The 14,300-nt window shown below is 47.5% G+C and overlaps 1 protein-coding gene across 2 annotated transcripts in view; it reads left to right on the top strand.

Moving 5' to 3' along the window:
- The window catches only part of LOC306851657 (neurobeachin-like), a gene marked incomplete at its 5' end in the record, with an annotated part of 296,026 nt that overhangs the window by 248,361 nt on the left and 33,365 nt on the right, over positions 1–14,300 (top strand). For both annotated transcript variants that reach the window (XM_079388064.1, XM_079388063.1), the window contains one exon: positions 5,858–5,995. In XM_079388064.1, coding sequence (XP_079244190.1) covers positions 5,858–5,995 — 138 coding nt within the window. The remainder of the gene's footprint in view (positions 1–5,857; positions 5,996–14,300) is intronic.

Below are 14,300 nucleotides of genomic sequence, written 5' to 3'. Positions count from 1 at the left end.
ACATATTCCAGTCAGTGGTGTCAAAACAGTCTTGAAGTGCCTCTGACGACCCTTCCGGCCACACTTGAATCTGTTTGTGAACTGGTTTGGTGACTTTAACGAGCGGTCTGTATGCAGGCATTAGCATGACAGTGATGTGGTCTGAGGCTCCGAGGTGGGGGAGGGTGAGGGCCTTGTAAGCTCCTCTCTGGGTGGTGTAAACAAAGTCCAGAGTGTTTTTTCCCCTTGTTGGAAAGTCTGTGTTGGTGAATTTTTGGGAACACACTCTTTAAGTCTGCGTGGTTGAAATCCCCAGCCAAGATAAGAAAAGCATCTGGGTGGGCTGTCTGCTGCTCACTGGTGTGCTGGTACAGATAATTTAGTGCCTCACTCCTGTTGTTGTTGTTGGAGCTGGGAGGGATGTATACAGCAACGAGCAGTATGGCTGTATATTCCCTCGGTAGATAGAACGGCCAGCACTTAATAATCATAAACTCCACCATGAGTGAGCAGTGTTTGCAGACCAACACCATGCATCATTGATGTAAACACAGAGACCGCCGCCGCGGATCTTACCTCCCTCGACGATGCAGATACATGCAGATGTATGCAGATACATATTATATATTATATTATTACATTATTTATGAAAAAGTTAAATATATATATAGTTTTAATTTTTACAAAATATACAATTTCAGTTAGTTTGGTTGCCGGTTCGGTCTCTAAATTTATGCATGTATGTATGTATTTATTTATTTATTTACTTATTTATTTATAAGTATTGTTTTCTGATCATTTTTGGTATTTTATGATGAAACTTAAAATGAAAAGGCATTAGAGAAGACTTTTTCTTACACCCAGCCTTCCAGCAGTTTACCAGCTCACCGCAGAGAAGTGCATTATGGGTAATGCCGAGCGGGCTTGCTAAAGACCGTGCTGCATTTGCTCTAAGAGATGCCAAATCTGTTTTTTCTCCTCTCTGCCACCATCCTCATCCGCTTCCTCGGTGCTCGGCAAGTGTTTTTCAGAGCCGCATCTGCTTTGTTTTGACTTGCAGGAGCTTGATTGCATTAGACCGAAGCTGCACATTGTGCTCTAGCAGGCTGACGAGGACAGTGAAAACAAGTGCTACTCCTCCTGACAGCACACTGCCGGCACACACATCCTTAATGCAATTTTCTCTGATATATGAAATACAGAATGAGCGTCTCCAGGGGAGGTAGTGCAGATTGCACCAAATGACGGTACTCTGGTGCGATGCTATGGATAAATGACTGGCTTATCTTTTGAACATGAGAGAGTAGCCCACTGAATGATAATTGTTCTTGAGGCTGTAGTTTGTGTGCAGCAAAATGAGGTAACCCGAGTAGAGGAGGACTTGTTTTGTAGTTAGCTGTCATTACGTTTCATGAGCTCTACAAAGCAGACCTGTCAGAAGCAGTTTTTTGCTATTTTATACCAGAAGTCTTTTTGACAAAGTTCATTTTAGCTGCTGCCCATACTGCTGGAGCTACATGATTAGAGCGTGGGTAAACTATAATGACAGCGTATTTATAAATTGTCTCATGCTACTTGTTTTAATTTCCGAAAGCACAGGCAACGGTTGCAGTCGTAAAGACAAAATGACATACACATCCAGTGCGATTATCTTAAACTTACAGCATAATGTTAGACTCAAAGCCTGCATTTATATTGTTCCAGCTCATTAGTAAAATAAATCTTAGCATCTTCTTTTAAAAAGTATTTAACATGTGACAGCCATTATATATATATATATATATAGCTTAACCCAAAGTCAAATGCTTTTCTTTTATAGAGAGTGAACAAATGGATGCTTAAAGCTTTTTTTTTTTTTTTTTTTTTTTTTTTTTTTTTGGCATCTTAAATCGTATTGTCTCTTATACAGCAAATAGCTTTTTAATTAGCAGCTAATTATCCTATGGAACACATATTGTCCCAGCACAGGTGTCTCTGAAGGTTTGATTTAATTAGGTCACAAGGGATGTGTTCATATTCTTCATTAAATACTTGAGTAATATGTGTGATGTGATATATGCATTGGCGACCTTTATTGTGTGCCCACAGATGTATGCGTACTAATTATAATTGATGAATAAAAATGAACACATTTTCAGATATCACATAGCCATATAGTTAATTAGTTGCTATTTATTTTATATATATATATATATATATATATATATATATATATATATATATATGTGTGTGTGTGTGTGTGTGTGTGTGTGTGTGTGATTTTTTTAATAAAAGCATGTGAAGTATTACATCTTCTGGTACATTTTTAATGGGGGGGGGGGGGGGTCTATGTTTTTTTCCCCAGTCAAATCATGTGCTTTAAATATGTTGGACTTTTGTCCAAGATGACTTTTGCCAAGATCCAGAATTCTCTTTGCAGTTTTTATTTTCTTTCTTTCTTTCTTTGACAGGACTCTAGATTTGTGAAAGTTGCTTTTTTAAATTCTTTATCGGCTGCCCTGCTCTCACTATTAGCATCTGTTGCGGGGTGTTTCCTCCAGATAGCTTGGGGAGTGGGAGTCTGGAAAGCCTTAAATTTACACCAAGTCCTGTTTTTATTTAAGACCGATTCCCTACAGGGTCTTGCGTAAGACAATTACATGGTTCTTTGTTCACCCTGTTAAGTGCACTGAGCATGTCATTGAACTTTGAATAGGAAATAGTAAATTGCTAGATGGCTAGTGCGGTTAGCATAGATGTTTTTTTCCCCCTTGTTTCCCCAAAAAAACCACAGTAGCAGCTTTGTCCTTTTAAAAGACTTGTTAAAATAGCAGCATAAGTTGTTGCAACATGAGTACATAAAAAATCTGAATGTGTATTTTTGTTTTTAAACTCGTTTAGCATAGCTTTTACTTTCTTTCAGAGCATTACCTTCTCCAGAAGTCATCATAGTGCAGTTTTAAAACAACTATATCTACACAACTGAAAACAAAGATGGACAGTTTTGCTGGAAAACATTTGTGTTGCCTGTCTGTACCACAGCTGCTGTGCTGAACCGGGCAAACACTCCATGTCATGCACAATGTTTCCTCGGTTAAGTGGGTCTTTTTGCTGCTATGAGATGGACTCATCTTGCAGCCAGCACCGGTCCCACTCAGAAGGTTTTTACAGTGTGCTAGACTTCCTGTGGCTGCTCACCCAATCACGGTCAGCCCTAAACGTCACATGGCAGGTCATTATCAGCTCATAAATCTCAGCAGATCTCCATAAACTTCTCTTTCATTTTCCCCAACTGTGCTAACATCAGCATGGATGGTCATTAAAAAGGAAGGGAATGAAAGGCAGCAGGGTTGAGGAACGGGCTTGAAGTTACTTTGCCAAAGCGTGATCCAAGTAGGCTCAGATCTTTCTGGAAAAAACAGCAAATGACGAATTTGTTTGTGGTCATTATCCTCTGCATTGAACTGTGTAGCGTTTTTCCCTTTCTATTCAAAAAATGCCAGATATATCTCGGCTCTTAGAGCTATTTGTTATGACATTGCTCTGTTATTTAGGCCATGCTTTGAGTCTAGACAAATTTCCCACACTGCTCTAAACAACCAAATGCTCTCCCACTCTCATACTCGAGATCTCGGGGAGTATTGATCTCCCTCTAGGGCCGGCGCTGTCCTCCTTGTCAATAACACGTAGTATATTAATATTGACTGCCCAACTACCTGCATCACCTGTTGATTGAAAAGCTATGGAGGCCAATTTGTTGCAATCTAAAAGTTTCTTAATTGAGTGATGACTGCTTGTTTTCTTAAAAATTGGGAGTCTGAAAAGCTCGACTGGCCTTCATGAGTTAATTTAAAGAAATGTTTTACTTGGTCACAGTCACAGGAGTCTGATGCAAGAACTAATTTCGCCTGCGGTAAAATAAAATATTTTGGTCATTAATAGTAATGCTTATAATTCTCAAATATAATTTCTTTTTTTTTTCTAAGGGCAGTAGATGTTAGAAAGTGTGTTTGTTTGTGTGTGTGCACACTTGTTTATGCAACATTGTGGGGACCAAATGTCCCCACAATATAGTAAAACCTGAAATTTTTGACATTGTGGGGTCCCCACGAGGAAAAAAAAAAAAAATAGTGTAATGATGCGAACAGGTTTTCTATAAGGGGTAGGTTTAGGGTTGGGCAAGGGGATTAAAAATATTGCTTGGTCAGTATAAAAGTAATAGAAGTCTATGGAAAGTCCCCACAATTCACAGAAACAAATGCGTGTGTGTGTGTGTGTGTGTGTGTGTGTGTGTGTGTGTGTGTGATTTAATTATACTGTATATGTTATAGTTCGTAGGTAGGTAGGTAGGTAGGTGGGTAGGCAGATTTTTTTGGACTGCTGCTAACTGCTATATGGCTGATATTTTGTGTTTAAACGCCGTGAGCAAATGCAAAGTTGTTTTTATTATTGGGGAGCCTTGCAGATCTTCTTTTACAGATGTTACCCTGAGAAACAATTACAGTCTGAACAGCGCTTATGATGTAGTTGGATACGTCCACTGTCTAAGTTGACTTTCAGCCATTACTGGATTTAGAGAAGAGAGACTGTTACAAATTGTTTATGTAGTATGATGACAGGTTTATCAACATCCGTATGTGTGTGAAAGAGAGGGAGAGCGAATTCCAGGGCTCTGAATGCCAGTATGAATGTTTACTCTAGACATTGTGCAGGATTTTCTAGAGTGGTTTAACAGCAGAAGGATGGTCAAGGCAGAGCAGTGTGGACGTACAGGGTGTAAATCAGGTCAGACAGGGTTAAGCCAGGCTAGATTACTCGCTGTCTTTAGCTGAGGCCTTTCAGATTGCCTTACACACACATAGAAACAGACATGCGGGCAGATGACTCCTATACAGATGGATTTTTACAGGCGAACAAGAAACAATCTTCTGCATAAAAAAATTTGTTCTCTCAAAAATGGAAATTCAGTAACACTTTAATATAGGGACCAATTCTCATTATTAACAAGTTGCTTATTTGCATGCCTATTATTAACATATTGGCTGTTTATTAGTACTTATGAAGCACTTATTCTGCATCACCATATTCTATATCCCTAATCCTACCCAAAACCTAAACTTAACAACTACCTTACTATTAATAAGCAGCAAATTAGGAGTTCATTGAGGCAAAAGTCGTAGTTAATGGTTTGTAAATAGCGAGAAATGGACCTTAAAATAAATTGTGACTGGAAATTATCTTATTTATTCACTTCCACTTTTAAAACAAGTTGTTATTCTCTGAAAATTGAAATAATAATGTTTCGATCTGTAAACAAATCATTCTTTTGAGCTTGATCTTTTCAGTCTAGGACTCCATGCTGAAACATTCAAGCGTACTTTGTTATGTGTACTTGTTTATATGACCTGCATTTCTAAATTCAGCGCATCAGGCCCAGGCTAAGAGTACCTCAAACAAAGATTATGTGGGATAGTAATACTGCGTGACAGACAAACCTCAAGAAAAATCCACTAGTTTCTCCTCAAGGAGTTCTGCTCAGCCTTCTCCATCAAACATTCATGAAGATACACACACGCACACACCGATGCACGCAAAGCTCTCAGCTCCACAGATGTAATGTGTGCTATAAGTCTTTTTTATGTGACGGTTGGTTATTGTTCGTGTATAGAAAGCGCACGGAATGAGAACAACATGGATTCTGTCAGCGTAACAGTTTGTGTGGAATGGTTTTTTGTCATTCTTGTGCAATTAAAATCAATCAGTAGATTTCGAAAAATAAAAGTGTACTTAATATTGCTTATGCTTCTTAAATAGATGCACAAAACAAAAAAGATGCAAAATGCATGTCAAGATAGGCGAACTTCCTGATTTTTTTTTTCCTATCTGTGTGTTTCCTCAGCCAATCGGAGTGCTGAACCCAAAGCGTGCTGTATTCTACGCCGACCGCTATGAATCATGGGATGAGGAAACTCCACCCTGCCACTACACAACCCACTATTCCACCGCAACCTCCACCCTCCACTGGCTAGTCCGAATCGTAAGTCTCGTTGATTGGATGGATGCAAGAAATTTGATATCTTCAACATCTGGGAAGTACCTAGTTTTACTGGATAGTTAACTGAGCTGCTTCTGGCGTATATTATGGCCTCTATGAATGTTTTCAACGAGAGGAAGTGCAATTATGTCACCCGTTTATGAATATTCTAATGATTACAATGCAAATATCCCTTTTTTATTGGATTTGAAGATTTGTATTACATTTGCATTGCATTCAAATATGACCTATTATGCCCCATTTTACAATATGTAATATAAGTCTCAGGTGTAATATAAGTCTCAATATGTGACCCAAGACCACAAAATCAGTCATAAGGGTCAAGTTTTTAAATATTGAGATTAATACATCATCTGAAAGATGAATAAATAGCCTTTCCATTGATTTATGGTTTGTTAGGGTAGAACAATATTTGGCTGAGAGACAACTATTTGAAAATCTGCAATCTGAGGGTGCAAAAAAATCAGAATATTGAGAAAATCGGCATTATGTTGTCCAAATTAATTTCTTAGCAATGCATATAATAAAAAATGTTGATATATTTACGGAAGGTAATTTACTAAATATCTTCATCTTCATCTTCAAAAACATGATCTTTACTTAATATCCTAATTATTTTTGGCATAAAAGAAAAATCAATAATTTTGACCCATACAATGTATTGTTGGCTATTGCTACAAATATACATGTGCTACTTGTGACTGGTTTTGTGATCCGGGGTCATATATGTAATATAAGTCCCCCCAAAAAAATTTCAGCTCAAAATACCCCAAAGATTATTTATTATATCATTTTGAAAATGCCTATTTTGAGTGGAAGCAGGAATGCGCTGTTTTCATGCATGTCTCTTTAAATGCAAATGAGCTGCTGCTCGCCACCCCCTTTTCCAAAATAGGGCTGTGTCTTTACAGCTCATAAAAAAGCGAAAATCTGAGCGGCTCATTTTTTTAATGCAGCGAAAAGCTTACCAAAAAAAATTTACTGGGTTGTTCTTTTTCACGTCTTCCGAGTTGGTAGATGCACTGGGAATTAAATTATAGCACTTAAAAAGTCAGATTTTCATTATATGTCGCCTTTAAATCTTTTATATTTATGTTATACCATGCAAAATCTATCCAAAAATGTAATATTCTTCAAAATGTATCGTCTCGGTTACGTATGTAACCCTCGTTCCCTGAAGGAGGGAACGGAGACGTAACGTCAGTGTGACTGACTAATGGGAACTCGCTCGAGAGCCCAATCATCTTCGAGTGTTAACAAAACAAGCCAATGACAGTTGGCGTGCGTGTTTCGCCACGCGCACCCCGCCCCGCAGTGCGGGTATAAAAGGAGAGCGCGTGCAAACGCACATCAGTTTTTCGCTGAGGAGCCGAGACTGTGTGCCCCGGCCGTACAGCGGTGGTACAGCAACTATGGCGACGGGACGTTACGTCTCCGTTCCCTCCTTCAGGGAACGAGGGTTACATACGTAACCGAGACGTTCCCTATCAGTCAGTCACGTTCGACGTAACGTCAGTGTGACTGACTAATGGGATCCCTTGGAAAACGCCACTATTGCTGACCCCCTCCAGTGCCCTGCGGAAGCCGGCAAGTCCCCCCACACCAGTTGGGGTGGAAGATAGGACAAGGCTTAGGCAGGGATGACAGCCACTGCTGTTCCGTACAGTGGGTATGGATAACACTGGGAAAGCGTACCACAAGTAGGGGAACGCTACGGAAGCCACATCCTGCGTAAGGAGGTACCACGTGGCAATTACACATATGGACTGACCAAGGGCAGTACTACATATGGAAGTCTCTGAGGTAGACTCAGCCAGCCTGGGGTGAGATAACAACACAGCAGAGACGGCAGAAGGTCTCTGCCAGGGAAAGACACGGGCTCACCGTGAGGGGAACCGTACCGTGGAAGAATACACATGTGGGACCACCCGAAGGGGAATCACTACACACGGGCACCTAGCCCAGCACAAGGGCTGACCTTGGGCAAACACACGAGTGCTGGACCTGGCGTCTGGCGTTCCGCCACGCCTGACTGCCGAGGGTGCGGGAGGAACTTCAACAGGGTTCGCCATGGGGAACTGAACTGAGAAGCAACAAAGCGCACGTATCCGGTCCGTAGAGGGGAATGGCGCAGCAAGCGGGATTGACACCGAGCAGTGTCCCAGTGCTACTGGCCGTCTGAGCCAAGTACACGGGAGGACACGGGCTCTACACGGAGATTATAAAATCTCGCAAACGTGTTAGGTGCCGCCCAGCCGGCAGCTCTACAAATGTCTGCTATCGAGGCGCCCCGCGCCAACGCCCAAGAGGAAGCAATGGCTCTTGTAGAGTGTGCTCTCACACCGAGGGGGCACGGTAAGCGCCGGGCCTGATAGGCCAAGACTATAGCCTCGACTATCCAATGGGCAAGTCTTTGTTTGGAGACAGCCTTCCCCTTCTGCTGTCCCCCGAAGCAGACGAAGAGCTGGTCTGAGGTCCTGAAGCTCTGCGTGCGGTCCACGTAAGTGCACAAAGCGCGGACGGGACAAAGCAGAGCAATGGCTGGGTCTGCCTCCTCCCGGGGCAGCGCTTGCAAGTTCACCACCTGATCCCTGAAGGGTGTGGTGGGAACTTTGGGCACATAACCAGGCCGGGGTCTCAGGACAACGTGAGAGTCATCCGGCCCGAATTCTAGGCACGAATCGTCGACCGAAAATGCCTGCAGGTCCCCTACCCTCTTGACCGAGGCCAATGCAGTGAGGAGTGCTGTCTTCAACGACAGAAACTTAAGCTCTACTAACTGCAGAGGCTCAAAGGGCTCCTCCCTCAAGGCCAACAGGACCAAGGGGAGATCCCAAGAGGGTACCAGATGAGGGCGCGGAGGATTTAACCTCCTCGCCCCTCTGAGGAACCTGACGACCAAGTCGTGCTTCCCTACAGACTTACCGTCTACTGCATCGTGATGTGCGGCAATAGCGGCGACATACACTTTGAGGGTGGAGGGAGACAGCCTTCGCTCCAACCCATCTTGCAGGAAAGAAAGCACGACCGCGATCGGGCATCCCCGGGGGTCTTCCCGGCGGGAAGAACACCAATCGACGAACAGGTTCCACTTCAGCCTGTAAGCGTGTCTTGTAGACGGGGCTCTAGCTGAAGTGATTGTGTTTACTACCGATGGAGGTAGCCCACCTAGAACCTCCGCGTCCCGTCCAAGGACCATACGTGGAGATTCCACAAGTCTGGACGCGGGTGCCAGAGGGTGCCCCCTCTCTGAGAAAGGAGATCCCTCCTCAGAGGAATTTGCCAAGGAGGGGCTGTCGCGAGGAGCATGAGTTCTGGGAACCAAGTCCGACTGGGCCAGTACGGCGCCACCAAGAGGACCTGCTCCTCGTCCTCCCTGACTTTGCACAGGGTCTGCGCGAGAAGGCTCACTGGGGGAAACGCATATTTGCGTAGGCCCCGAGGCCAGCTGTGTGCCAGCGCGTCCGTGCCGAGGGTACCCTCGGACAGGGAGTAAAACATTTGGCAGTGGGACGTGTCCGGGGAGGCAAACAGGTCTACCTGAGCGTCCCCGAAGTGTCTCCAAATCAGCTGGACTACCTCGGGGTGGAGTCGCCATTCTCCCGGAAGGGCGGGCTGACGTGAGAGCTCGTCGGCTGCACGATTGAGCTCGCCAGGGATATGAACGGCGCGAAGCGACCTCAGATGCTTCTGACTCCAAAGGAGAAGATGGCGAGCGAGTTGCGACAGGCGACGGGAGCGTAGACCACCCTGGTGGTTGATGTACGCAACGGTCGCAGTGTTGTCCGTACGGACCAGTACATGCTTGTCGTGTAGCAGCCCTTTGAAGCGGCGCAGCGCAAGCCATACTGCTAGCAACTCGAGGCAATTGACATGCCACTGCAACCGGGACCCTGTCCAGAGCCCTGCAGCTGCACGCCCGTTGCACATGGCTCCCCAGCCCATGGCAGAGGCATCTGTTGAGACAACAATGTGCCTGGATACTTGCACTAGGGGAACTCCTGCCCGAAGAAAAGCAAGATCCGACCACGGGCCGAAGGTCTGACGGCAGGACGGGGTAACTGAGACCCGGTAAGTGCCGTGTCGCCATGCCCATCTCGGGACCCGGTCGTGAAGCCAATGCTGAAGCGGTCTCATATGAAGCAACCCGAGCGGCGTGACAGCGGCTGCGGATGCCATATGCCCCAGGAGCCTCTGAAAGTGTTTCAGTGGAGCCGCTGTCTTGCGCTGGAAAGACTCCAGGCAGTTCAGCATCGACTGAGCACGCTCTACTGAGAGACGTGCTGTGAGGTTGACCGAGTCCAACTCCATACCGAGAAAAGAGATCCTCTGCACAGGGGAGAGTTTGCTCTTTTCCCAGTTGACCCGAAGCCCCATCCGGCTGAGGTGGCCAAGCACCGTGTCCCTGTGATCGCACAACAGTGCTCGAGACTGGGCCAGTATGAGCCAGTCGTCGAGGTAGTTGAGAACGCGAATGCCTGCTTCCCTTAATGGAACAAGGGCTGCCTCCACGACCTTGGTGAAGACACGAGGCGACAGGGATAGCCCGAAGGGGAGGACTTTGTACTGATATGCTCGTCCTTCGAACGCAAAGCGGAGAAACGGTCTGTGTCGAGGCAGGATTGAGACATGAAAGTACGCGTCCTTCAGGTCGATCGCTGCGAACCAATCGAACGGACGGATGCATTGAAAAATGCGTCTTTGCGTCAACATCCTGAACGGGAGCTTGTGAAGGGCCCGGTTCAGGACGCGCAGGTCCAAGATTGGTCGTAACCCACCGCCTTTCTTGGGTACAATGAAGTACGGGCTGTAAAACCCCGACTTCATCTCGGCTGGAGGGACCGGCTCTATCGCGTCCTTCGCCAGCAGGACCGCGACTTCCGCACGCAAGAGAGGGGCATCCTTGCTCAACACAGAGGTGAACCGAACGCCCCTGAACTTGGGGGGACGCCGGGCGAACTGAATCGCGTAGCCAAGTCTGATGGTTCTCATGAGCCAGCGAGACAGCCTGGGGAGCGCTAGCCAGGCCCCCAGAAACCGTACAAGCGGGACCAAGGGAGCCACGGACGTACCCACGGCGGGGCAGCGAAGTGGAGCGCAGGGGCCCGCCTCGGAAGGCAGTGCGTTCCGAAGTGGGGTCTGAGTGTGCAGTGCGACACTTACCTGGCTCCAAGGCTGAGCAGGGGGCGCGGGAGAAGGCATCGCGTCCTCGGACCGGACCCTGCTGCTCATAGGCGAAAGGAGAGGGGGACGGGAGTGTGGAGACGGGGTCTCGTGCACTGCCATCCTCGCCCTCTTGGGACCCGGAGAAAAAGGAAACTGCTCTTTTTTTGAGGTTTTGGGTACCACTGGCTGGAGAGCCAGTGGCGGAACAGAATAAAAAGGGAACAAAAGATTCTCCACCCGGCCCTCCTCCGGGGGAAGGAGTGGTGCAGTCACCATCTCCTGAAGAGCAGGATCCAGAGACTCCGGGTCGCCCGTCTCAGGGCCGCCGCTTGCCCTGGCGCTTCACAGATTTGGCAGGGGCAGAGACGGGCTGCGCCGCTTTCCTGCGGCCAGCTCCACGCTGCGGCCGTTGTGAAGGCTGCTGCTGGGGCCGAGCTGGAGCGGAGGTGGAGGCCGCAGGAGGGCGCCCTCGGCGACGAGCAGACGGAGGAGCTGCAGCCGGCGGTGGGGTGGAGACAGCAGCGGACCGCCGGGGCAGGATGTGTCGAAACGCCTCTGTCTGCTGCTGTGCGGCGGAGAACTGTTGGGCAAAGCCCTCCACCGCTTCGCCGAATAGGCCGGCCTGGGAGATCGGGGCGTCTAAGAAACGGTGTTTGTCAGACTCCCTCATATCCGCCAAGGTCAGCCATAAGTGGCGCTCCTGGACCACCAACGTGGACATCGTCTGACCCAGGGCCCGCGCCGTGACTTTCGTCGCCCGTAGGGCAAGGTCCGTCGCTGTGCGCAGTTCCTGCAATCCGGCTGGGTCAGCACCACCCTCGTGCAACTGCTTTAACGCCTTGGCCTGGTGGACTTGCAGGAGGGCCATGGCGTGCAGGGCGGAAGCGGCCTGTCCAGCAGCACTGTAAGCCTTGGCCGTCAGAGCGGACGAGAACTTACAGGCCCTGGACGGAAGGCGTGGATTACCCCTCCAGGCGGCAGCGCCCTGCGGGCAGAGCTGCATTGCAATGGCGCGCTCAACTGGGGGGATCTCCACATACCCTTGGGCCGCCCCACCGTCGAGGGTGGTGAGGACGGAGGAGGCACTAGGTCTGTTTCGGGCAGAAAAAGGTGCCCTCCAAGACCTAGTCACCTCCTCATGCACTTCCGGGAAGAATGGAACCGGAGGCGGTTGCCTGCGATCGGCCTGCGCCCCCAGGAACCAATCGTCCAGCCTTGAGCGTTCGGGAGAAGGAGGAGGCCTCCAGTGCAGCCCGATGCTCTCAGCGGCCCGGGAAAGCATAGCAGTCAGTTCTGGATCTGACTCGGTCAACGCCACTCTTCCTGATGGAGGCAGCGCAGCCGAATCATCATCTCCAGAACCTAGCTCATCCCCCGATGCAGTGACCGACATCCTGTCATCTGCTGGAGCTCCGAACGAGATGCTGGGCCCCGCCCTGTCCGAGGACTCCACAAACTCGTCCGGAAACCCCAGACGGTGCGATGCGCTAGAGGAGTGAGAGGCCCGCGGAGACGCACTCGACGGGGAAGCTCTCACTGTGATCCTCAAGTCACCCTGACCATGAGCCGAAGTAGCCCTCCGAGAACCGGAGGAACTAGAACGGGGCATGGCAAGGGGGATACCCCCCCGCTTGACGAGGAGGTATCTGGAGCGCAGCATCGCGATGGTCATGTTCCCACACAGAGAACATGAGTCATCCACGAGCGCTGCCTCAGCGTGCTGAAAGCCCAAGCACGAGACACAGCGATCGTGACCATCAGATGAAGCCAGGAAACGGCCACATCCAGAAACACACGAGCGGGAAGCCATCTTTAAAAAGACGCCCGTCGCTCGTGGAGCTCTTTCAGAATTTGCTCTTTTTTGAAAGAAATTCTCTTTTAGAAAAAGTGTTGAAGCGCCCAGGAGAGGTCGCAGCGCGACCGCAGAATGAGAGCTGCAGCACGCCGAGATGAAGCAGCAGCACTGGATCGCAACCTCCGCTGACGCGCCGTAACACCAACACTCGTCAAGCTGTCTTGTACACTCTCGGAGATTCGCAGCAAGGCTCGGCTCCGAAGCGAAAAGCTGATGTGCGTTTGCACGCGCTCTCCTTTTATACCCGCACTGCGGGGCGGGGTGCGCGTGGCGAAACACGCACGCCAACTGTCATTGGCTTGTTTTGTTAACACTCGAAGATGATTGGGCTCTCGAGCGAGTTCCCATTAGTCAGTCACACTGACGTTACGTCGAACGTGACTGACTGATAGGGAACATGGCTGTACATTGGAAATGATGCTGTCAAGAGTCTGTGTATACATAAAACATTCCAATACGGTAACCCCGAGCCCAGTTAGTGGATCAAATCACCGTCAGTCAAAGCGCACGTTAGCGCATCCTTTCACCGCACATGCGAATCAACCCCTACATCTCAATCCACAAGCTTGATGTTCCGCTACAGAGAGCCGGTGAGTGAATTTAACAGGCTGGTAAACAGGCATATGTGAAAAAGAAGTCAAAAACCTCTGCGTAATGATTTACAGGCTGGTACGTGACAGCTTTATGCCTCTTAGACAGCATGCAGAGTGCTGGGAAACATGTCCATCATTGTCTTCTGCTAACGTCCTCACTTGCCCTGAGTCTCCAAGTGCTGGACTGGTAGACACAAAATAAAATAGCCCAGATCACCACAGAATATGAAGTTGTTCCTAAGGTTGAGAGGAGATTGGGTTTTAATATCTCCTGATGCTTTCGTTTTTTCCACATTTGTCACATCATATGACTATGTTTTACTAGTCTACAATGATAAACAATACACTGTTGTGTTTTGTTATATAATTCGATTTTTTCACTGCATAAACATTTTATGCCAGAGCTCAAATCAGTCATGCGGAGTGTTTGGATTAGATCTGCATACTTGTTTTGTGTCAGATTTTATAACGAATGCAATCTAAACCAAGTGTAGTTTGTTTACAAAGCAATTTGTGTATGTGATTTGATTGAAAAGCCATTAAGCTCATTATTTTAAAAGACCTCTTTTAATGAGGAATCCGTCTATCCATCTTGCGATAATAAATTAAAACACATAATGAAAACTTAGTAATTGCCACTTCCAAGGCAGCCCGTAGCGTTGGTGATGATGAT

The sequence above is a fragment of the Barbus barbus genome (assembly GCF_936440315.1).
Source record: "Barbus barbus genome assembly, chromosome: 31".
NCBI lineage: Eukaryota > Metazoa > Chordata > Actinopteri > Cypriniformes > Cyprinidae > Barbus > Barbus barbus.
Note: the sequence above shows the minus strand (reverse complement) of the source record. Positions and strands in the feature narration are given on the sequence as shown.